Source organism: Nelumbo nucifera, chromosome 1 (genome assembly GCF_055504915.1).
Source record: "Nelumbo nucifera cultivar China Antique chromosome 1, China Antique-T2T, whole genome shotgun sequence".
In the NCBI taxonomy this organism is placed as follows: domain Eukaryota; kingdom Viridiplantae; phylum Streptophyta; class Magnoliopsida; order Proteales; family Nelumbonaceae; genus Nelumbo; species Nelumbo nucifera.
The window spans coordinates 170,235,709-170,260,780 of record NC_142649.1 but is presented as its reverse complement, the minus strand read 5'-3'; the positions used below and the strand labels follow the sequence as shown (position 1 = coordinate 170,260,780).

At 40.0% G+C, this 25,072-nt stretch overlaps 1 protein-coding gene across 4 annotated transcripts in view; it reads right to left on the bottom strand.

Annotated features, from left to right (window-relative positions):
- The window catches only part of LOC104596523 (Survival protein SurE-like phosphatase/nucleotidase), a 128,287-nt gene that overhangs the window by 51,229 nt on the left and 51,986 nt on the right, over positions 1-25,072 (bottom strand). For 2 of the 4 annotated variants that reach the window (XM_010257718.3, XM_010257719.3), the window contains exon 5: positions 18,231-18,308. The exons of the other annotated variants lie outside the window; for them this stretch is intronic. In XM_010257718.3, coding sequence (XP_010256020.1) covers positions 18,231-18,308 — 78 coding nt within the window. The remainder of the gene's footprint in view (positions 1-18,230; positions 18,309-25,072) is intronic. 4 annotated transcript variants of the gene reach the window in all.

Below are 25,072 nucleotides of genomic sequence, written 5' to 3'. Positions count from 1 at the left end.
AGGCTAACACTGATGTGTTGCCAAGCTGGTTGGGGTGGCTTCTCTCAACTGCCAAGGTGACCTGAGGTACATGCAGTGTGGGTTTGCTTAAAACCCTGAACCGGACCAAATTCCAGTATTGCCCTGGACCTTGGAGATAGATGGGAAAAACTGAAATGTTACACCTGACCCCTAGACTCGATTATGGTACTGCACTAGGTGTCGGATTGGGCTATCTTTGATATGCCAATCAATGAGATCCTTTACCGGGTCAAAACCTGGGTATGTTGGGACAGTCCAAGAATTCACCTGAGTAGGTGAACATAGTGATAGGATCAGCCCCTTTGTCGGACAAAGTGAATGATCGAGGAATGCATTCTCTCTGATGGAAACCTAAACTGTCGGCAGTGGATTTCAAATGTGTTTGAAATTTGTTTTGCAAAATATATTTATATAGAGATATACTTATGCAGGAGAGAAGAATGGAAGAAGAGATAAAAGAGAGAGAAGAAGAGAGAAGAGAGAACTGAGAGCAAAAGATGCTACTGGCGGTGCCGGCTTTTTTAATATATATACTAGGGCGACAACAACTAAAATAAAAGTGTATAAGTACAATAGCACCCCTGCGGTACTATACATAGGAAAAATAACAGTTGTTAACACTCCCCCTCAAGTTGGGACATAGATGTCAATCATGGCCAACTTGTCACATGAATCATGATGCCATGAGTGGTGTAGTCCTTTTGTAAAGATGTTTGCAAGTTGATCCTTAGAGCTGACATAGGGAGTACACACTTCCCCTGTGATAACCTTCTCTCTAATAAAATGCTTGTCGACTTCGATGTGTTTAGTTTTATCATGTAGCATAAGATTAACAATAATGTTTATGGCTGCTTTGTTATCACAGAATAGGACCATAGATCTGTCCACTGGAAAACCCAACTCACTCAACAGATTCGTTATCCACATAAATAGGAACCAAGATACCTGAGTGAGTATGATCCGCCCCCAGAGAGTTTAATGGCATTGGAGGTACAGCTTCTAAATTCTCCACAGCTCTTGAATTTGGTTGGTCTTTGTGACGACGGAAGAAGACACGAAAAGGAGGATCAAGAAGAGGAGGGAGCTGAATCAGTTTCTCCCCATTCCTACTCTCCCCCTGAGGAGAAACAGGGAAAAAAGGCTCACTCTCAAAGAATGAGACATCCATGGAAACATAGAATTTCCGAGAAACAGGATCAAATCAACGATATCCCTTCTAAGTGAAGGAGTACCCTAGGAATATGCAAGGAATAGCACGAGGATCCAATTTTCCACGAGTGGGTGACATATTTTGGACAAAGCAATGACAAACAAACACACGGGGAGGAATGGAAAGAAGGGGGGCCTTAGGAAAGAGAAATTGATGTGGGGCTTTGCACTCTAACCAACGAGAGGGCATACGGTTGATGAGGTAGGTAGCACAAAGGACAGCCTCAAGCCAAAAGCGTTTTGGGACATTCATATGGAGTAGTAAACCCTAGGCCACTTCAAGGAGGTGTCGGTTCTTTCTTTTAGCAACACCATTTTGTTGTGGTGTTTGGGCACAAGAGCTATGGTGAAGTGAACCACATGAAGCAAAAAATTCCCTAAGATCACTATGAAAATACTCTGTGGCATTATCTAACTGAAAATTTTGGATTTCAATTAGAAATTGGGTGAAGACCATCCGCTGAAAATCTTGGATAATTTTTGGTACTTCATCCCTGGTTCGCATGGGATATACCCATGTATATCTAGAATAATCATTGATAATGGTAATAAAATACTTGTAGCTACTCTCAGATGGTAAAGTAACAGGGCCCCACACATCAGAATGAACAATGTGAAAAGGAAATTCAGATTTATTATTTTTTGAAAGAAAATGAGTTCTACACTACTTACTCAATTAACAAGTTTGACAAAAGAAATCTGAAACGGACACCGACTTAAACAATTATGGAAACACCACTTTCAAAGACTCGAAAAGATAAATGACCAAGACAACAATGCCATAAATAAACTTGACTCTTACAGAACCGACTCTTAGACTCTGTGACTTGAAGACCAGTCTTATTCTCCAGCATGTAAAGTCCATCGACCATACATCCTCTACCAATCGTCCTCCCCGAGGCCAGATCCTGGATCACATAGTAAGAAGGGACAAAGATCATTGAGCAGTTTAAGGATTAGTAATACTACTAACAAAGAACAAATTAATGGGAAATTTCGGAACATGTAAAACATCAAAGAGGGCAAGGCCAAGAGGGAGAGAAATGGTTCCTTGACCAGTTATGGTAGTGTATGATCCATCAGCTAGTCTCACCTTGTCTCTTCAAGAAAGAAGGTGATAGGTTTGAAAATAAGAGGACGTACCAGTCGTGTTTTGACGCTCCAGAATCAATGATCCAGGGAGTGTCAGGGGTATGAGAAGCAACATGGAAAGCTGTGGCAAAGTTACCTGATGTAGACGCAAATGAAGTTGAGGGAAGAGAATCCATCTGACGAATTGCTCTACCATCTAAATGGTCACGGAAGGAATTTATAATATCCTCCCTTGGGTCAGATCCAAATGAATGTGTCTGAGTCACAGTATTAATGGGGGCTAATTCTCCTGAGTAGCCATGTTTGCCATAGTGTGTTTTCTTATACCTTGCTGTCCTAACTTTTTATTCATATCTGAACCTAGCTTCTTATTCAGATCTTGAGCCCATTTTGGCTTCCCATGAAGATCCCAGCATGTGTCTCGGGTGTGTCAAAGTTTCTGGCAATGAATACACCACAACTTGTCCTTGTCATTCACCTTTTTCTCAAGATCCCCCTTCTTAGAAATATTTCCCCCACCAGTAGTAACACTCCCTTTCGCTGCCAACACAACTGCATCTCCTCCAGAACTGTTCATCAAATTCCTTCTACTTTCTTTTGATTGTACAAGAGCATAAACTTCCTAAACTGATGGAAGATCCTTGCTACCTAGGATCTGGACTCTGATAGATTCATATGTAGGGTTCAAACCATGTAAGAGAGCAAACACTCTCCGTTGGGAGACAAGTTTTTTGTACAGTTTTACATCTTCATCACACTTTCATTCCACACTTTGATAATGATCTAATTCCTTCCAGACAGAGGTCAAGTCTGAGTAGTACACAGATAGACACCTCTCCCCCTGTTTACAAGTGGATTTTGCCTGTAGTTGGTAGACTTTTGCATAGTGACGTAGTTCCAAATAGGTTGATTTTTCTTGTTCCCAGATCTCATTTGTCATTTCAGCCCACATGAAATTCCTTCTTATTTGAGGTTGCATAGAAACTAAAAGCCAAGACATGACCATTTTGTTTTCCTTGTTTCATCTGTCCTATTCAGCACTCCCCGAATGTGGTTCTTTGATTCTCCCATTAATATAACCTATCTTTCCCCTTGTAGTGACGTACAACTAGATCTCTCTTGACCACTCTAAATAATTTAAACCATCAAGAGGAATAGCAGCCATGGGAAAGGATAAGTCCACACCCCCACTCATTCCATTCGGCATTGAAGAAACACTGGATGTAGGAGAATCTTCACCACTCATGATTTCAGATTCAAAAACAACTCTTAAATGGGTACACAGCCTTAAAGAAATTCAACACTGAGGCGGTGAAGGGATGAGAGATCCATCGTATGGACGCCCAAATCTTGCAGAATAAAGGGGTGAATTTCAAAAAAAAATTCTCTCCCTTTCAACTAGGAATCGCATTCCCTATTTAGAAAATCATATTTTCAAGGATCAATCATGAACCATAAACTGAACTAGATCTGAACCAAAAGGAGTAGGAGAGGATTATACCTGATACGGAGAAATAATATCTCTCAACGAAGGTGTTCACGCCCAAGGAATGATCCAAAGACTGCTCCCACTGAAGATGGCGCAGTGTAGGATGGAGCAGAATCAACAGTGTTCTTCTCCAAGAACTCTGTACTTCGCAAGAAACAGCAGGATGGCACGTGAGCACAGCTTCCTGTCAATTCTTTCTCAAAGAACTGATGTCAAGATCGAATCTTGACTTCTCCCACAACTGGAGATCGAACTGGATGTCTGGCGGCTGCAGGAAGGAGGCAGCAAGAAAGATCTTTGCAGGGATTGCAGAAATCTTTCTTCTATGATTTCAGCTCTGAAGAGGATCTGATTATGTCATTCTTCTAAAGGCTGCCGCCCCCTCCTTCTTTTGTAACCCTAAAAGATCAGCTCCTAATCCAATTAGGAGTTGCTGATCCAAATCATATTTGGATCACACCTCTCTTTAGGTGATAAGGATAAACCCTTATCTTATCTGCAGATTAGATCAGCCTTCTCCTAATCTCATTAGGAGATTAGGAGGTTTCTAGATCTGAATATGATTCAGATCTGGACTCTCTGAGTGGATAGGGTTAAGACCCTATCCTATCTGCTGATCCATCTCAGAATTCGCCCATATTTAACTTATTAAATAAGTCCAGTTCGAAATGGGCTTTAGGCCCATTAAGCTTATGTACTCACTTAACCTTCCTAACTACTGCCCAGTTGGGCTTCCTTGTATAGCGTGGGACCCAAGCATTGATCTACACATCAGCCACATGGGTTCGGCCCAGCCTTTGTTACAAGGCCTGGCCGAATACACTATTATGAACAGTGCACCCCCTGAAACCCATCAAATGGGCTCTATGGGCCCAACACTTACCCTAAGTAGTCCCTAGGCCAACCCACCTTATAACACCCAGGGACTATGGGCAGATGCAAGATTAGCCCATCAGGTATTATCCTCAATGGTCTTACACTTAACCTCTCAGCCCATAATGATCATACACTGCCCAACAAGAGAGGACCTCTCCCTCGGCTGCAAGGAACAGTGTTGCACTCTCTGCTTATATGGATCCCGGGAATTAAAACCTTCTTGCAAACATTTTAGAAACCATAATATATACATTTATATCTCATATAAAATATACTTTGCAAAACAAATCTCAACGAATGAAATCGGCTGCCGGTAGTCTTGGTTTCTATCAGTGAGAGTGCATCCCCGATCATTACCTTTGTCCGACAAAGGGGCTGATCCTATCACTATGATCACCCACTCAGATGAATTCTCAGACTGTACCAACATACCCAGGTTTTGACCCCCGCTAAGGATCTCACTGATTGGTACATCAAAGACAGCCCAATCCGACACCTAGTGCAGTATCATAATCGAGTCTAGGGGTCGGGTGTAACTTTCCAGTTTTGCCCATCAATCTCCAAGGTCCAGGGCAATACTGGAAATCTGGTCCAGTTCATAGATTCAATTAATCCTACACTGTATGTGCCTAGGGTCTCACCCTGGCAGCTGAGACAGGCCACCCCAACCGACTTGGTGGCACTACAGTGTCAGCCTTATCAGGATAGGTCTCCCCAGACCGACCCACTGGCTGTGAACATTCTAAACTAACACGAGTCTCATTAAGTGTCCAGTTTAAGGGTATTACACAGAAACATACCAAGGGAACATGAATCAAATATGCACTTTTATTCATTTACAATAAACTCATAAAGTACATCATTTTGATTGAAGCTAAGGTCATACAAAACTGTCTAACAGGGGGAACGAAAAAAAAAAAATTTCTTTAGAAACACCTCCTTTTGTAAAAAACAGAGGTGTTGTTACAGCACTAACAAGTCATCCCTTGACCTACAAGCTCAACACAAGTGTTGCCACAGTGCGTACAGATCATCTCTTGACCTACGCATCAACAGGACTACTGTTACAGCAAGTATTGGTCACTTTCTGACCTTCAGTTCACCATAAAAGTTGTTGTTGCAGCACACAAAAGGTCCTCACGACCTACAGTTTTACAGGGATCAGTTGACCCCACAAAAAAGGAAAGAAAGAGGTGTTGATTACCTCACATCCAATCGACAGACCTAGTACGGGTTCTTCCCTGGCACACGACCAGAAAAAAGAAGAGAGAAGTGAAAAGTTACTTCAGTGTGTGAGATCTTCAATCAGCCGAACAGCAGATGAGGGCAGTAGATTTGGAAATCTGGTACGAAGAAGAAAAAAAAATACACTCGACTTCTCCTTTCACTCGAACTGGGCTTAAAATGTTTAATTAAAATGGGTCATTCTGGGTTTATAATCTGACTGGGATTAGCAATTGGATAAGATAAGTCTTATCAACTTGAGAGTCCAGATCTAAATACAAGATTTAGATTAGGAAATCTCATTCCTAATCAAATTAGGAAGCTGATCCTGAAAGGATTATAAATAGGGGGTGAATTCCACAGAAGGAACACAATTCTCTCTGCAGTCTTTTCTCTCCCTCAGGTCTTGGCGCCATCCTAGTTCGATCTCCACCTACTGGAGTGATCAAGAAGTGTTCTTGATATTGTTTCTTGGTGAAGAAACAAGCAGAAGTCGTGCTCACACCACCCTACTCGATTCTTGGTGAAGAATCCCAAGTTCTTGCTGAAGAACCATTCTTGCTGATCTTGCCTCAACATACGCTGTCATTTTCAGTGGAGGCGGATTTGGTATCCTCTTTTGGCGTGAACACCTATGTTGGGAGTTTCTTTTAATTCCGTATCTGGTATTTCCCTCTCCCTCTTTTGGTTTCAGATCTGGTCCGGTTTTGATTCAAGAACGAACCTTGAAAATGCAGTTTTCTAAATTAGGGAATATGATTCCCAGATGGGAGAGAGAGAATTTTTGAAATGTTGCCCAACCTTCCTGCAGGGTTTGGCCATCCATATGATGGATCTCCCATCCCTTCACGAAGAACTGCTGAAGCGTGCGGAGAAGAAGAAATTTCACAAATACAAGATCTGCGATCTGTGATTTTAAAAATCAATTCTGCTATCTACGATTAATTGTTTCTTGTAGGTTTGCAGATTGTCTAAGATCATCACACTACAACCCTTTGATTTCGTTTCTTGCTGATCTTGATTGTCTTGTTCAGCTTTAATTATTTTTCAGATTATATTCTTGTGAATTGGATCATGTTTTGGACACCAAACCCTAGGCCGATTTGACCTAGTTTGGTCCAAGTTGGTTGGACTGAACCCATGGTTTGATGGGGTCTGTTCTCAGCCCCACGGACCAAAGGTTTGATGGCCCATCACATGATTCAATTTGGCCTACACCTATAAAACCCTGTTTTTCTAAGTTAAAGCAGAATCAGCCCACTTTTAGCATTACAGCTATATGGGTCGAACTGGCTTTTGTAGTTTAGCCCATATACGAGATGGTATTATATGATAATACATGGGCCTTAATGGACTGATAATGTGTTAACTTTAATTAATTAGGGTTTTACAGTTTATTTAATTGATTGGATCAATTCCATGCATGTGGATGTATGTGATGTGTGTGATGTGCTTCGTACATGGACCATAAGCACTTGGCCCATGTTTAATCGTTAGTGGCTCTCTACGTACATCATGGCTGAATGCACATCATTGCCATGATGTCCATAATCATTGGATGATCTCCCTTCTCAATGGGCCCCATATCAGCTTCCTCCCCAAGAGGAACCGTGCGGAACCCTAGCCCGTTTTGGGCCCATTTGAATCTGACTTTAAGAAAGTCAGTGGGAGCCACTTGGTTTGATGAATTCTCTAAAGGCCTTCCGTCATTAGCATGAAGATGGGTTGTCTTAGTAATAAGGAGATGCACCATAAAATTGGGTTATCCATTTGCTAATCCAGTCAGTTTGATTGCTTCATAAGATGATAGAGACGTCATAGACCGATGTAGGAGGGGCCTATCCTAAAATGGAAGACTTTCTCACGGTACCTTGGGGTCCACAAATATTACGAGTCAGCAGTTACTAGACAGAAAGGTTTTAACTTAAAATGACAATGAACCTTGTTTGACAAATGCCAAAGGGAAAGCTCATAAGATGATTGGATATGATCTTTCACAAAAAGTGGTAGGGCTTTGCAGCTGAAATAGTTGGCTCCATGCACCTATGTGATTTCTCACATTTCCAGAGACATAATTGTGTCTCCGTCACTAAGATATGAGGAAAATCTCAAAGATGAAGAATGGAAATGGAACATAGATAAAAGCCCTTAGTGTAAATAACATGAATCAATTTTTAGGTCGTAGACTAATATTTTGCCTTTTATTATAAATGGAAAATGGACGATTCGCCAAACTATTGGATGATAACAAGCTTAAAGGACCCAACTATGCTGACTGGTTTTGTAACCTTATGCTAGTGCTGACATCCTAGAAATTGGACAAGGTAGCCAAAAACACTACACCGGAACGTCCGGGTGATGGGGCTTCTAAGGCCTGTAAGAAGGAATATCAAGAATGGGAGGAGAAGAACTTTTTTTCCTGGTGTTATATCATAGCCTCCTTGGACAATCCGATACAAAGACAGTTCGATAAGATCGAACTGTCCAAAGATATCATGGATAGTCTGAGGACCATGTAGGAAGAGCAGAATCGTTCTACTCGACAGAAGGTCCTAAAGCTATTTATGACCACATAGATGTCTGAGAACCAACAGGTTCATGACCATTGTCTCAAGATGATAAGCTACATCAATGAACTAGAGACTTTCGGATCTGGGCTAGATGATGACACCAAAATTGATGCCATCTTAAACTTTTTGCCTCCCTCCTTCAATTAATTTATCATGAACTATAACATGAATAAGCTAAAGGTTCCTTCAGGAACTCAACAATATGTTGCAGAGGGCTGAAGAACTGATAAAAGACAGACCGATAGCCATGCTTGTTGAAGGTGGCAAATCGGGCAAGAAAAAGAGGAAGGCTAAGAAAAAGCCTCAGAAGAAAGATGGCAAACCTAAAAAGCAGAAGAAGGACAAGACATCAAATGCCTGTCATTTCTGCAAGTATACCGGCCACTGGAAGAGGATTTGTCCTCAATATCTGAAGACCAAGAAGCAAGGTAATTTCGAATCCTTAGTCATAGAAACCAATTTGTTGGTTACTTCTGCATCCTGGTGTATTGACTCTGGAGCTTCTACTCATGCATGTAACACATTACAGGGGTTCAAGACAAGCAGAAGGCTGAGTGATGGAAAAGTGGTACTTTACTTGGGGACTCCTGCAACAGTTGCAGCTACAACTATAGGGATTGTAGAGTTATTTTTAAGAGAATGCATTATTGTACTTAAAGATTGTCTTTATGTACCAACATTAAGAAGAAGATTTGATTTCAGTTTCAAAGTTGAGTTAGAATGGTTATTCCATTTTGTTCAATAATATTATTACTATTAAACTGAATAACAAATTCCTCGCCTATGGAGAGCTAGAGAATGGTCTCTATGTCCTTTATCCTTCTTTGGAAACAAATGTTACCAAACTACATCGAAAATAATCCCCAAGAAAATAACACGTGATACTACGTGCCTGTGGCATTACCGACTTGGCCATATCAATATAGATCGTATCACAAGATTGGTAAAGGACTGTCTTTTGGATTTTCTAATTGTAGAAGATCTTCCAACTTGTGAACCTTGCCTTCAGGGTAAGATGATGAAACGGCCATTTACGGGAAAGCCTAAAAGATCTACAAGCACACTTGACCTTATACATACTGATATATGTGGTCCCATGAATGTTAGGACATGTAACCAGTACGTTTGTTTCATAACATTTACCAACGTCTATTCTCGGTATGGTTACGTGAACCTAATGAGACATAAGTCTGAATCCTTTGAAAAGTCAAAGAGTTCAGACAAAAGGTTGAGAAACAGTTGGGGAGGCAAATCAAAGCCCTTCGATCAGATCGAGGAGGTGAATATCTCTCCAACAAATTCGGGTACTACTTAAAGGAAAATAAGATTGTATCATAATTAGCTCATCTTGCTACACTACAATTAAATAGTGTATCGGAGAGGAGAAATCGGACTCTATTGGATATGGTCTGTTCACTTCTCGTCCACTCAGAATCACCTATATCCTTTTGGGGATACGCATTAGAGACTGCGATATACGTACTGAACCGGGTTCCAACCAAATTCGTTCCTAAGACTCCCTATGAGATATGGACCGACAAGAAACAAAGTGCAAGACACTTGAAGATTTGGAGTTGTCCGGCACATGTTAAAAGAACAAGTGCTGACAAATTGGAATCCAAGACCAGTCGTTGCCTATTTGTAGGTTACCCCAAAAGCTCTGTAGGTTACCTATTCTATGACCCAAATGATCAAAAGGTGTTTTGCAGTCGGAATGCCTACTTCTTGGAGGAAGATTACATCCTTAGCAATTTTCGTCAGGAAATAGTTCTTGATGAGGAGAGCTCAAGGGTAGTGAGAGATGTCCCACAGGCTCCAAATAATACCTAACCTACAGATCTACCCGGGATTCTAGGTCTCCAGTTCGTTACGGTTATGATTAAGAAAGTTACTTGATGGAAACCACGATCAATGAGGAAGATCCCCTGACTTATACAGATGCTATGTTGGACATAGATTCCTTGAAGTGGGTAGATGCCGTGAAAGCCGAGATGGACTCAATGGAAACCAACAAGATCTAGACTCTCGTAGACCCACCCCTTGTGGTAATAGCAATTGGTTGCAAATGGATCTACAAGAGGAATAAGGGCCCTAATGGAAAGATTGAGACCTATAAAGTCCGTCTTGTAGCGAAAGGGTACAATCGAAAAGAGGGAATTGATTATGAGGATACATTTTCACCAGTGGCCATGCTTAAATCCATAAGGATCCTGCTAGCTGTAGTAGTACACTATGACTATGAGATTTGGCAAATGAATGTCAAAACCACATTCTTGAATGGACTTAAGCAAGTTTCTAAGAGTTAGAACATCCGATTTGAGTCTACTATTAAACAATTTGACTTTGAGCAAAATCCGGATGAGCCCTGTGTTTACAGGAAGACAGTGAGAGATAAGGTTACCTTCTTGGTTCTGTATGTAAATGACATTCTACTCATTGGTAATGATGTAGGAATGTTAAGTATGGTGAAGGTATGGCTCTTGTAGCAATTCTCCATGAAAGATCTTGGAGAAGCCTCCTACATCTTGGGACTTCGACTCTATAGAGATAGATCGAAAAGGATAATAGGATTATCCCAGTCCGCTAAGATTGACAAGATTGTCAAAAGATACAGCATGGAGAACTCCAAAAAGGGATTTGTCCCTTTCAGACACGGAGTCGCTCTCTCCAAGGGTATGTCACCCAAGACTCCCAAGGAGATTGAGGGCATGAGAGAAGTTCCCTATGCCTCAGCCGTAGGGAGCATCATGTATGCCATGCTGTGCACTCGGCCAGACATTGCTCAGGTAGTGAGTGTGGTAAGTAGATACCAATCAAACCCAAGACAGGACAGCTATGAAAAACATACTTAAATACCTTCAAAGGACAAGAGTTTTGTTTGGTATTTGATGGTAGTTCACTATAGATCGTCGGGTATACTGTCGGGTATACTGATACCGACTTCTAGTCAGACCTAGATGATAGAAAGTCTACATCTGGTTACATCTTTACGATGGGGTCCTGTGTAGTAAAAAAAATAGTTCACAACCCAAGCCAAGCACATTGCCGTAAGTGAGGCTGCCTAATGGATGAAATTGTTCATCCTAAAATTTGGAATCCTACCATATCACCCATTCCACTGTTGTGTGACAACACTGGAGGTCTGGAGCCATTGCTCAGTCTAAGGAGCCCCGAGTCCACTCGAAGTCGAAGCACATCAAGAGGAAGTACCATGTACTGCGAGAGATTATTGGTAGAGGACGTCTAGATTATAGTACATAATTAATTCATGTTATTTTATTTTATTTTTTTAATCAATAACTGTGGATTGAATTAATATTAAAAATATGAGAAAATTAATGGGCAAGGGGGCTAAACAATCTTAGCTCCCAAGAACAACCATTAAACATCAAAAGAACAAAAATTACAAGACAGCCCAAAAAATAGAATGTTTGTTCACCCCTTGTCTAGCTAGACCATCAGCCAAAGAGTTTGCACTTCTTTTTACCCATTTGTATTGGATTTCCATGTCCTTAGTCAGCCACTTGAATTTCCTCTTTTCATTACTGTAATTTCAAAGTCTAAGACTATCCTCTTTCACCCAGTTTGCCACCACTTAAGAATCTCCTTCTATGATCAGCTTGTTAATATGCATATCCCTGATTCTTTGTACCCCTTCAAGAGCTGCAAGAATCTCAGCTCTCAAAGAATCCCCCATCCCAACTGGTCCAGAATACATAGCTAACAGTTTCCCTTGTTCATTTCTTATTACTCCTATTCCGGATGGCCCTGGATTGCCCAAGCTGCTGCCATCAAAGTTCAGCTTAACAAAGTCATGGGGTGGGGGGATCCAACAAACATTTGAGGCCTTCCTCATTGGAACAAGTTCTGCTATCTCCTTCCACTTTCTTTGCAGCTCATCAACTAAGAATTCTGCGAACAAAGCCAAGGTTTTCAGCTAGTGTATAACCCTAATGTGGATGACCTCCAGTATTGCTTCCAAACTTCTCTCCTTATCTGTAAATATTCATGAATTTCTCTCCTCCCAAATAATCCAACAGACTACAGCCCTCATACACCTCCACATAAGCTTGGCCCTTTTTGTTGGCTGAAACGGCATAAATGTGAATAGGCTTTGCACATTTGAAGGGGGGGAGGGGGGGTACACCTGCACCCAAACAAAGAAGTACACCACTCCGAAATGATGTTAGTGAACCGACAGGAGATTAGTAAGTGATATCCAGACTCACCATCAGCTTTACAGAGGACACACCAGTGAAGACAAAAACAACTATTGGGTCTTTTTCTTTGAAGTAAATCTGTTGTGTTAACTCTTTCCAGAAAGGCTTCCCAATAGAAACTCCCAACCTTAGGAGGTATGGGATGACACCACACCTCTTTAACAAGGAAAGACAAGCCAAAAGAAGAAGAAAGTGTGAGAGCACTAAAGAAAGAGGCACAAGTGAAAGAACCAGAGGGGGTGAGAGTCCAAATTCTACTATCTGCCTTTGTTGGCTCTAGGAGCACCCCTTCAAGAATGGATAACAGTGATACGATACCATCAAGCTCCGTGTCCTTGATATCTCTTCGCAGGCCCAAGTTCCAGCCAACCCCAAAAATAGAATTAGAAAGAACAATGAATGAAGACACCAGTTCATTTTTAAAAGTGGAAAAGGCAAAAAGGCTTGGGAATTGGTCTTTTAGGGTGGAGTCCCCAATCCAAACATGTTCCCAAAAATTAATGAGATTGCCTGAGTGCAAGTCATACCTGATCCATGGACAAAACAAAGGTAGAATAGCTTTCCAAGGAGATGCTCTTGTACTCCTTGCTAGAATCCCAGAATCCCATCCATTTGCTGCAACCCCATAAATACTTCCCATTATCTTCACCCAAAGTTTGTCCTTCTCCATTGAGAACCTCCAAAGCAATTTCCCCAGAAGAGCCAAGTTCCTATTCATTATGTTCCCAATGCCCAAACCTCCCTCCCTCTTACTTCTACAAACCATCTCCCACCCCACCCTATGGTCCTTCTTCTCCTCCCCCAGCTCCCAGAGAAAATCTCTCATTAGTTTTTCTAATCTACTAGCCCCCTTTGTCGGAATCTTGAAGTTTGACAAAAAGTAAACAGGAAGGTTAACTAAAGTAGACCTGATTAGAGTGATTCTCCATCCAAGAGACAAATAATTTTTCTTCCAAGTTGCTAATTTCTTTTCAAACATCTCCACAATCGGAACCCAAAACTAACCTTTCTGAGGGTTATCACCCAATGGCAAACCGAGGTAATTAAGGGGCCAATGGAAAACTCACCTTCCAAGTTGAGTCATGTTATATTTGGTGTGTTTCTGTGTAATACCCTTAAACTAGACACTTATGAGACTCATGTTAGTTTAGAATATTCACAACCGTTGGATAGACCTGGGGAGGTTTATCCTGCCAAGACTGACACTAATGTGCTGCCAAGTCGGTTGGGGTGGCTTGTCTCAGCTGCCAAGGTGAGACCCGAAGCACATGTAGTGTGGGTTTGTTTGAAACTCAGAACCGAACCATTTTCCAATTATGCCCTGGACTTTGGAAACAGATGGGCAAAACTAGAAAGTTACACCTAACCCCTAGACTTGATTATGGTACTGCACTAGGTGTTGGATTAGGCTGTCTTTGATATGCCAATCAGTGAGATCCTTAACAGGGGTCAAAACCTAGGTATGCTGGGGTAGTCTGAGAATTCATTTGAGTGGAAGATCATAATGATACAATCAGCCCCTTTGTCGGACAAAGTGAATGATCGGGGATAGCAATCTCTCTTATGGAAACTTAAACTGCCAACAATTGATTTCAAACGTGTTTGATATTTGTTTTGCAAAATATATTTATATATAGATATACATATATTATGTTTTATAAAAAAAAAGGTTTGCAAAAGGTTTTAATTCCCGGGATCCATCCTGAGCAGAGAGCGTGACACTGTACCTTGTAGCCGAGGGAGAGGTCCTCTCTTGTCAGGCAGTGTTTGATCATTAAGGGCTAAGAGGTTAAGTGTAAGACCATTTAGGGTTTATACCCGATGAGCTAATCTCACTTAAGTGCATAGTCCTTGGGCCTTCATAAGGTGGTTGGACCCAAGGGCCATTTAGTGTAAATGTTGGGCCTGCTAAGAGCCCATACTGATGGGCTCAGGGGTTCACTGTCTTCAGCAGTGAATTCGGCCAGGCCTTGTAACAGAGGCAAGGCTGAACCCATATGGCTTTCGTGGAGATCAATGTTAGGGTCCCACACCACACAAAGAGAGCCCAGCTAGCCAACAAATTAAAAGGGAAGTGAGCCTGATAACTTAATGGGCCTAAAGCCCATTTCGAACTTGGTTAATTTTGATTAATTAAATATGGGTGAATTTGAGTTTACATCTGTATCTGGATCAGCAAGAGGATAAGATAAGTCTTATCCACTTAAGAGTTCATATCCAAATAAAGATTTAGATCAAATAACCCTTTCCTAATAGGATTAGGAAGCTGATCCAGAGAGGCTATAAATAGAGGGTGAACCGCTACAGTTTTACACTTTTGTTGAATCCAGTTCTTTCCTCTGTTCTTGCTGCCCTACCCTGTTCGATCTCCAGTCTTGGATTGATCAAGATTTGATCTTATTTCTGATTTTTGCTAGAAAAATTAGATCTGAAGTTGTGCTCACACTCCCTTGCGTGATCATTGCTAAAGGATGGCAGTTCTTGCTGATCCTACTTCATCTCAAGCTGTGTCATCTTCAACGGAGGCAGGATTGGTGACCTCTTTGGGCATGAACACCTACGTTGGGAGCTATGTTTGTGGATTCCGTATCAGGTATATCCCCCCCTCCTTTTAGTTACAAATCTGGTCCGGTTTGTTTCAAGAACGAACCTTGAAAAATGCAGTTTTTATAAATCAGGGCATACGATTCCCAGAAGGGAGAAAGAAAATTTTTGAAATTTCACCCAACCACCCTGCATGGTTCGGCCATCCATTTGATGGATTTCTCTTCCCTTCAATTTAGTGATATGGTGCTATAGAAATGACTTGAAGAAATTCAAATGGGCAACACAACATATGAATTTAATCATACAATGGGTGGGAAGGGACGCTAATTCATTTGTTGATTGCTTAGCCAAACAAGGAGTAACTAAGGATCAGTTGTCTTGGGCCCATTTATGATTTTTGTGTTGTCCTTTTCCTTTAAAGGGTGACGTGCACTGCGCTGCCCGTTGGGATGCTTGTAACAGTCTTTATTTTGTTGATAATGAATTCTTAACGAAATTTTATTTATCAAAAAAAAATCCAATATTTTATTATACAGCTCTATGATTTCTGACATCTCTAGAAATTTGACATTTTATCAGTGATCTTCCACTTATTTCTTCCCTTTGTTTTATTAAAATCTATCTATAAAAAACAGCTGCACCTATCCTAATCAGAACTTTTATTGGAACTGAAACTTTATTAAAATAAATAAAAGAATATGACATTTACAAGGAAGGAAATCATTCCCCATCATATGCTCACTACTGCCGCCTTCCCTATCTATTACAGGTTTCCCAATGTTCTCCAAAAGATATGTCCTCTGCTGACCCCTTTTTATTCCATAGACCAGCCAAACCATTTGCTGATCTGCATATCCATTTTATTTTTGTTTGATGAATAAAGTTAAAATTTCATTGATATCATAAATAATAAGTAACAGTTACAAGCATCCCATAGAGAGGCATGAGGTGCAGCCTCACACTTAAAGAAAAAGCAACAAGAGATTTACAACTATGCCCAAAACAATTGATCCCTCATTACCCCTTGCTTGGCTAAAGAATCAGCCAAACAATTAGCTTCCCACCCCACCCATTGTACAACCAGATTCATACATTGTGTTAGCCATTTGAACTTCTTCATTTCATCTCTGTAGCACCATATCACTGAATCCGGATTCTTTATCCAGCCCACCACCACCTTGGAGTCCCCTTCTATCACCAGGTTCCCCACATTCATCCCTTTTGCTATCTGGACACCTTGTAATACTGCATACAGCTCAGCTTTCAACAAGTCTCCATTCCCCAACGGTGCTGAATGGAGTGCTATTAGATTTCCTTCCTTATCTCTCATGACCCCTCCAAATCCAAAAGGACCTAAGTTGCCTTGACTACTTCCATCAAAATTAAGTTTCAAGAAATATTCAAATGGAGGTATCCAAGCCAACCTTGTTTTAACCTTCTGCACTGAACTTGAAGCCACCGAGTACCAGTTCCTCCAAATGCCATCAAAGGAGTACTGTCTAAACAGATCAAGTTAGTGGTCAATGTATAACTTTATTCATTACACAATCTATAACTTGTTTACTTCTCTCCTCTTGGAAGATCCTAGCATTTCTTTCTTCCCACAAGGTCCAAATTACTACTGCTCTAATACATCTCCACATTAAGCTTCCCCCTTCTCTTTGGCCAAGAAAAAGTTGATGAACCAAACAGCATCTTAATCTCCATTGGCACATTCCACCTACACCCAAACAAAGAAAAGAACCAGTTCCAAATCTCTGCAGTTAAGGAGCAAGAAACTAGTAAATGGTAACAAGATTCACCATCAGATTTACAAAGAGTGTTAATTTTCCCATACACTACTTCCCAACAAAAAACCTTAATTTTAGGGGGAATCAGCTGACACCAGACTTCTTTACAAGGAAAGGGTCGGGGGGGAGGAAGATTAGCAAAGTGCATTTAAGAAAGAGGCACAAGAAAAAAAAAACATTAGGACTTGGGCACCAAATTCTTCTATCCGATTTTGGAGGTTCTAGGCAAACTCTCTCAATAAGAAGTAAAAGCTCTGATAGGCAAGCAGTTTCATCATCCCTCAGTCCCCTTCAAAAACCAAAATCCCAATTATGACAACCAAATCCAATTTCAACACTCATATTTCCATCATAATATTTCTGCATTGCCATAGAATTTGAACATCATTTTTGAGCCAGTTCTTAACTGTTAAATCTCCTTCAACATTCTTTTTTATGACCTCAAGATTTTCAAATCCAAAGCTGGCATTGCAGTAATATGGTTAATGGGACCATAATAAGTACACTGAACCAAAATAACTGGATATTTTTATGCAATAGGGTATCATTGAGTATGAGTAAATGCTCACAAATTTGAACACAAAGAGAGAAATTATTTTGCTTTTTTTCTATTGTTTAGGTGTTAAAGCCATTTAATATTTTCTATTGTCTAGGTGTTATGTGATAGGTGAATACCACTTAGACTACAAGTAAAATTCTATAAACAGTTGTAAAGCCTAGCGTATGGAGCTGAGTGTTGGGCAGTCAAGAAACAACATGTCCAAAATAATGATTGTGGCAGAAATGTGTATGCTGAGATGAATAAGTGGAAAAACTAGAAAGGGTAGGGTCAGAAATGAAGTCATTGTAAGGAACCTAGAAGTAGTTCCAAATGCCAATAGGAAATAAAATGAGAGAAAGTAGACTAAGATGGTTTAGTCACATGTGCATAGAAAACCGTTAACAACACCCATAAGAAGTGATCAGTTGCAAGTTGAAGGGGTTAGAAGGGCTAGGGGTAGAACAAAAAGGACATGGGTAAGTAGTAAAAAATGATTTAAGTGATCATAGTTTAACAACGGATATGGCATTAAACAGAAAGGAATGGTGAAACAGAATTCATGTATCCATCTCCATATAGTTGGGATAAGGCTTGGATGATGATGATGATGATGATATAGTAATTTCTACCAAATATACATGTTTTGCATACCAGTCATATGATATGGCCAAAGATGGTACACCATAAAAAAATGCCTCTCGAGCACCAGCTACCGTCCCAGAGTAGACACTGAAAGTTAAAAAGAGAGCCACTAGATGGTTACAGGAAAAAGTCAAAAATACATTTGCATAGTAAAAAAAAACACTTTTTGAATGCTTAATGAAGCTAATAAGCATAAATCATGCAAGAGCAGCAACATCCCAAGCACGAAAATAAGTGAATTTACGAATTCTAGTTAAGAAAAACGTTTTATACTGGTAAGATAAAAATTTATTAAGGGGCCTTTTTATAACAGATGAAGTGGCTGAATTGATTGACTTATCACTTTGTCTTTTGTCAATAAAATAATAAAGTATTTAAGATATGGTAATCAACCCAATTTCAGCTTCAACCATTAAGGAGTTCACAACCTCCTTAATAACTTAATTCACTAAAAAACAATACCATAAATCATTAAGTTCATCCACTTCTGTTGTCAAACAACCACTGACAGAGAAAAAAACAAGTACACAAGGCTGAAGAGGAAGGAGAAAAAATGTACTGCAGGCAGAAATCAAACAGGTAGTGGAGAGCTACCATCCAAAAAACCAGGGTTTGTTTGCCCCATCTTAACAGGCCCACCAAACAATCAGTAACTAGAACAATAAGATATGATTACCAAAAAAAAAGTAAGAATGCAACACGAAGTAGCTAAGTTGTCCCACAATACATACCACTAGCAAAATGACAAGATAGTAAACCAACCCTAGAACAAAAAACTAGACCAAAGAACTTAGCCCCTCAAATCATCTCCCATTCATGTTTTGCAATATGAGCAATATTTGGTGAAATATCCCCATTTTGCCAGGTGGTGATACAAAACTTTTTGGGAATCTTTTTTTAATATCTCCAATATTTTCCCATATGGCAGCAATGTTTTAAATTTCATTGTTAGACTATATATTTGAGGTTTAAAGTTTTAGAATATTATTAAAAAATCAATGTTTCATTAAAATCATCATATTTTCTAAATACTTTCCTGAAAGAACCAATGGGGAATTGGTGATTGGATAATTGGGCTTACTAATTTTTATATGATTCACTTACCAAGTCAATATAATTCAAAAGGAAAAAAGAAAATGCAAAAAGAGTATTCTCAATCTAATCTACCAAAACATACAGAAAAAAAGAAAAAAGAAAAAAGTCAAAATGGTAAATGACATAAATTATGAAGAGAAAATGGCTGAAAATTAAAAGGGACACAAAGAGAAAGACATCTATTAAGCCTCTTAAATTTATCCTATTTGATTTATACAATGATTTTCAATGGCTTTCAAGCCTTAATGCGCAATTCTATGTTTTTAGACAATTCCGTGAAGGTTAATTAACTAATTCCATGTTTTTAGAAAACTTTCATGTTTTTTTAATTTTACAAATATATTAGCAAATTAGCAAAATATATCTGAAATTTCTCCATCTCTACATGGAAAAATGTCCATCAACTCTGAAATTGCAACATGCTCCCATTGCATCACTCATTGAATAAATTAACAACAAATTAGAATAAAGGCAGCGAACTATAGAATTTAGGGCCCTATCAAGTTTAAGAGAAACTAGTACCAGCAAATGTTTTCCATGGAAATTTCACTTTCTTAGCATTTAATGCCTATAAAACATAATCCTTCAATAAAACCATGGTCATAATGCCATAAAAAAACAAATAAAGAAAAACTTCCTGTTTTCAGAAAAAGAAATCAAATTCCAGAAAGTAGACTAAAGAATGTCCAACAAATTTGTTTTCAAACAAGTTTAATATGTCGATTTTCAGTTTAATGTTGTAGAGGAGATGGGCCGAATGGCCCATAGACTGTCATTTCATGTTATGTTATGTTTCCCTTTGTAATGGGCCTTATTTTGGGCCCATACTCTGTAATGTTATGTTTTTTTTGTATTTTCTTGCCCACTCAAGGGCCTCTCTGTAATATTTCAAAGATTAACTTCTTAATAAAATGTTTAGAGTGTTAAAGGGAGGTTATGTTCGAACCTCTTACTCTCTAACCCTCATTGCCGCCAGCTCTCTCTCTCTTCTTCCTCTCTTGTTTGTTTATTTTCTGGTTTGCATCTAATCTCAATCAGTTCCATACATCAAGTGGACTGTTTTTCAACTTGGTATCAAAGCGGGCCATTGCTTGGTGTGTCCCTCGTGTGGTTCTAGTTCAGCCAACTGCATGAGGAGGTTCTAGGGCTGAAAGTTTACAGTCATTCGTCTGGTTCATGGAGGTCATTGGAGTGTGCCCAAGTCTCTACACACTTGGAGAAGGGTTCGGTGACCAGGAAGAATCAGAGAGCAAGGTGTTCAGCCTGATTTGAAATCAGAGAAAAGGATTTCAAAGTTATCTCAGAGAGCAAGGGTTTGGCCTGGTTTGAAGTTCAAATCAGATTTTCTCTTACTGTAAGTTTTTCTCAGTTCTTTGCTGGGTTATTTTTGTTGTTTGGGAGGACTGTTAAAGCATTCAAACCCCTTCTCCATTCGGCCCATTGTTGCTGCACTGATTCGACTCAGAAATTTCTGGGTTATTTTGGAAGAGCTGTTCGGCTGTTATTGGACTGCCAAGCTGCTGGAACTGATTTAAACCAAGTGGTACTAGTCTCATCTTCATCCCAGCCTCCTCTTGGACCTATACAGAACACTTTGAAGTGGTTTCTTCCAGTTAACAGTAGGTTGTTAATTACTGCACACTGAGTGTTTGACAAAAGGTCTCTTAAGAACTGTGACCTTTTTTCTTCTCTTTGGGACAACGGTTGTTGAGGACCTAAAATACTATGTGATTGGGGGTTTGCTAGTTGTCCTTTGAAGGCTGAAACAGTATAGAAAGAGCTACCACCGAGCTGGACTGTCACAGTTATCAAGATTGAACTGATTCTGTGAGCCGGTTGTTGTTGCCTATTCAGCTCAAACTAAGCTCATCAAGACCCCATGTGAAAATTTGAGAGAAAAATGAATTGATTGTATTGTCTTGGAAGGAGCATATACACAACTTTATATAGAATTACAGAGCTAATTTACAGGGTGATAAAATAGGAAACTAACTTTTCCCAAAAAAACTAATTTCTATATCAGTGGGATTCTCCAATTAATATCCCATGATTCTAGGATATCCCATGATTCTAGGAAATTAAGTTTCCTAAACTGATGGACCTAAAATTATGGAGAATCAATCAGAGAGTCAATCTTCTACTTTCCAACACTCCCCCTCAAGCTGGTGAATATGCATCTTTCATTCCCAGCTTGGAGATAAGTCCTTGGAATGCCACACTGCAAAGCCCTTTTGTCAGCACATCTGCCAGTTGACCATTCGTTAAGACGTATGGAGTGCAAATTAATCCGCTATCCAGCTTTTCCTTTATGAAATGCCTATCTATCTCAATGTGCTTTGTCCTGTCATGTTGGACGGGATTGTGAGCAATGTTAATAGCTGACTTGTTGTCACAGAATAATCTCATTGGACCTTCCCATCTGATCTTTAGGTCTTCCAAAATTATCTTAAGCCATAGTAATTCACATACTCCCTGAGCCATTGCCCTGAATTCTGCCTCCGCACTTGATCTAGCTACCACATTCTGCTTCTTACTCCTCCATGTCACAAGATTTCCTCCAAGGAACGTACAGTAACCTGTAGTGGACTGCCTATCCATGGGAGAGCCTGCATAATCTGCGTCGGTGTATGCCTCTAGGGTTAATCCAGTATTTCTTTTAAACAAGATTCCTTTGCCAGGATTAGCCTTTAGGAAATGTAGTATCCTATAGACCACCTGTAGGTGAACCTCTTTCGAGTTGTGCATAAACTGGCTAGCCACGCTCACGGCATATGCTATGTCTGGCCTTGTATGGGCAAGATATATGAGTTTTCCTACTAATCTTTGGTACATTTCCCTATTCACGGCTGGATCTTCATTTGCTTCTCCCAATTTGTGATTTCGCTCAATCGGTGTGGAGGATGGTTTGCATGCTAACTTTCCTGTCTCTCTTAAAAGATCTGTTACATATTTCTGTTGTAAGATAAAGATGCCTTCTCTGGAATGAGCTACTTCAATCCCTAGAAAATACTTCAATCTCCCAAGTTCTTTTATTTCGAATTCTTTGACTAGGCATCTTCTCAAGGCTTCCTTCTCCTTTTCATCATTTCCTGTCACAATTATGTCATCGACATATACCAGAAGAGCCGTGACTCCCCCTGCATCCGAATGCTTTATAAAGAGTGTATGATCTCCCTGACTTTGTTTGTATCCGATGGCAAGCATAACTTTAGTAAATCTTCCAAACCACGCCCTAGGTGATTGCTTGAGACCATATAGTGCTTTCTTCAACCTGCAAACTTTATTTCCTTTTAGATTTCCTTTGAAGCCCGGAGGAATATCCATGTATATCTCCTCCTCTAAATTACCGTGAAGAAAAGCATTCTTTACATCAAATTGCTCCAAGTACCAGTCGAAGTTAGCTGCTAGTGACAACAAAATTCTTACCGTATTCATCTTAGCCACTGGAGCGAGTGTCTCCTGATAGTCAACACCATAGGTTTGTGTATATCCTTTTGCCACGAGTCTTGCCTTGTATCTTTCTAGAGAGCCGTCTGACTTGTACTTTACTGTGAAAACCCACTTGCAGCCCACGGGTTTCTTTCCTAGTGGTAGGTCAACAATTTCCCATGTTTGATTTTTATCTAGAGCCTGCATCTCTTCTCTCATAGCATCTTTCCATTTCTCATCAGATAATGCCTCAAATAAAGTATTAGGAATATGAATGGTGTTTAGACTAACTAGGAAACTCCTATGTGATGGTGAGAATTTTTTAAAGGACACAAAATTTGCTAAGGGATATAAGGGATGTTTAGTGCATTCTCTTGTGCCTTTCCTAAGAGCAATAGGAAGATCTTGGTCAGATGCTAATTCAGAAGAAATTTCTGGAACTGTATTTACCTCATTCTCAGGATTAGGAGTTGAATCTTGAACCTGCACAAGATTAGGATCCTGGTTTCTTCTTCTTGAATATACCTGCAATCTCATAGAGTCACAAAGTTCATCATTCTCTGTCATGGGTCTGGTATGAATGGGTGAAGAAGTTGGTTTGGTTTGAGGTGGTTCGATAGGTGCAGATACGGATTGAATTGGTATAGATGCTGAGTTAGGGTGTTGAGAAACTATAGGTAGACCAAGCGGGAACAATTCTCTGTCCTTATCTTCAATGAATGACAAAGACTCCCCCTGAAGATAAGGTTGAGTGAAATATGGTGTTTTTTCTTCAAAAGTGACATCAATATAGACAAAGAATTTTTTAGTAGGTGGGTGGTAACACTTATAACCCTTTTGGGTGGACGAATAACCCACAAAAATACACTTGACGACTCTTGGATCTAACTTCCCTCTATTATGGGTATGAACATGGACAAAAGCAGTGCATCCAAAGATTCTTGGGGTGAGATTATTTGTTGTACGTAGATCGGGATAAAATTGAGAAAGTGTTTCCATTGGTGTTTTAAATCCCAACACCCTCGAAGGTAATCGATTTATAATGTATGCGGCTGTAAGCACAGCTTCCCCTCAATAGATTTTTGGAACATGCTGGTGGAAAAGTAAGGCTCGGGTTGCAGCTAGTAGAAGACTATTCTTCCTTTCTGCTACTCCATTTTGTTGTGGAGTATTAATGCAGGAGGATTCATGGATAATCCCTTCTTTTTGAAAATATGGGGATAAAGTTTGGTTGAAATAATCACGTGCATTATCCGATCTAAATCTTTTGATTCTAACCCCAAACTGATTTTGGATCATGTTATGAAAATTTGGGAGTACACTACTTATATCTGATTTAGATTTAAGAAGAAAGATCCAAGAGACCCTAGTGCAATCATCAATAAAAGAGACGAACCATCGTGAGCCAGACACATTTGGAACTGTGGAGGGTCCCCATATATCACTATGGATCAAAAAGAATGGGACTGAACTTCTCTTGTTACTGATTGGAAAGGGCACACGCTTGTGTTTTGCAAATTCACACACATCACAATGAAAATATTCAACACTCAATCCTTTAAACAAGGAGGGAAACATAGTTTTCAGAATTCCAAAAGATGGATGTCCTAGTCTAAAGTGATGAAGCCAAATGGTGTCTTTGTTGGATGATGAAAGGAATGACAGAGATAACTTATCCTGGACAATATTTGATTTGCATGATTTTTCAAGATAGTAGAGTCCATTTTTCTCCTTAGCAAGTCCAATCCTCTTCCCCGAATCCTGGTCCTGAACTATACAGTAAGAAGGATAGAAAAGCACATTACAGTTCATGTCATGGGTGAGTTTTTGGATGGATATCAGGTTAGTGGACAATTTTGGAACATGAAGGGCACTTTTTAGTGTAAGTGATGGATTAATATGGATATCCCCAAGGCCAGCTACGGTAGTAAGGGAACCGTCTGCAATGGCTATTTTTCGATTGTTTGGGCAGGGGGTGTAAGTGCTAAAATGTAGTGAGGAGTGAGTCATGTGATCTGTGGCTCCTGAGTCAATAACCCATAAATCCCTAATAGGTTCATCTGAGACATTTAGTCCGTGAGGAATAGAAAACTTACCTGAGATTGCAAGAGAGCCTGTACCACTAGGTTTCTCCAATGATCCCAGAAGCCCCCTTAACTTTTCGATCTCCTCCTTGTTGAACTCGGTCTTGTTTGGAGGCTTTTCTTGGCTCGGCTGATTTGTGGTGAAGTTAGCTTGACTTTGACTCTTCTGTTGTCCTCCTCGGTAGCCCCATTCCCTATTCGATGGTTTACCATTCAGCTTCCAACACTTCTCTTTGGTGTGCC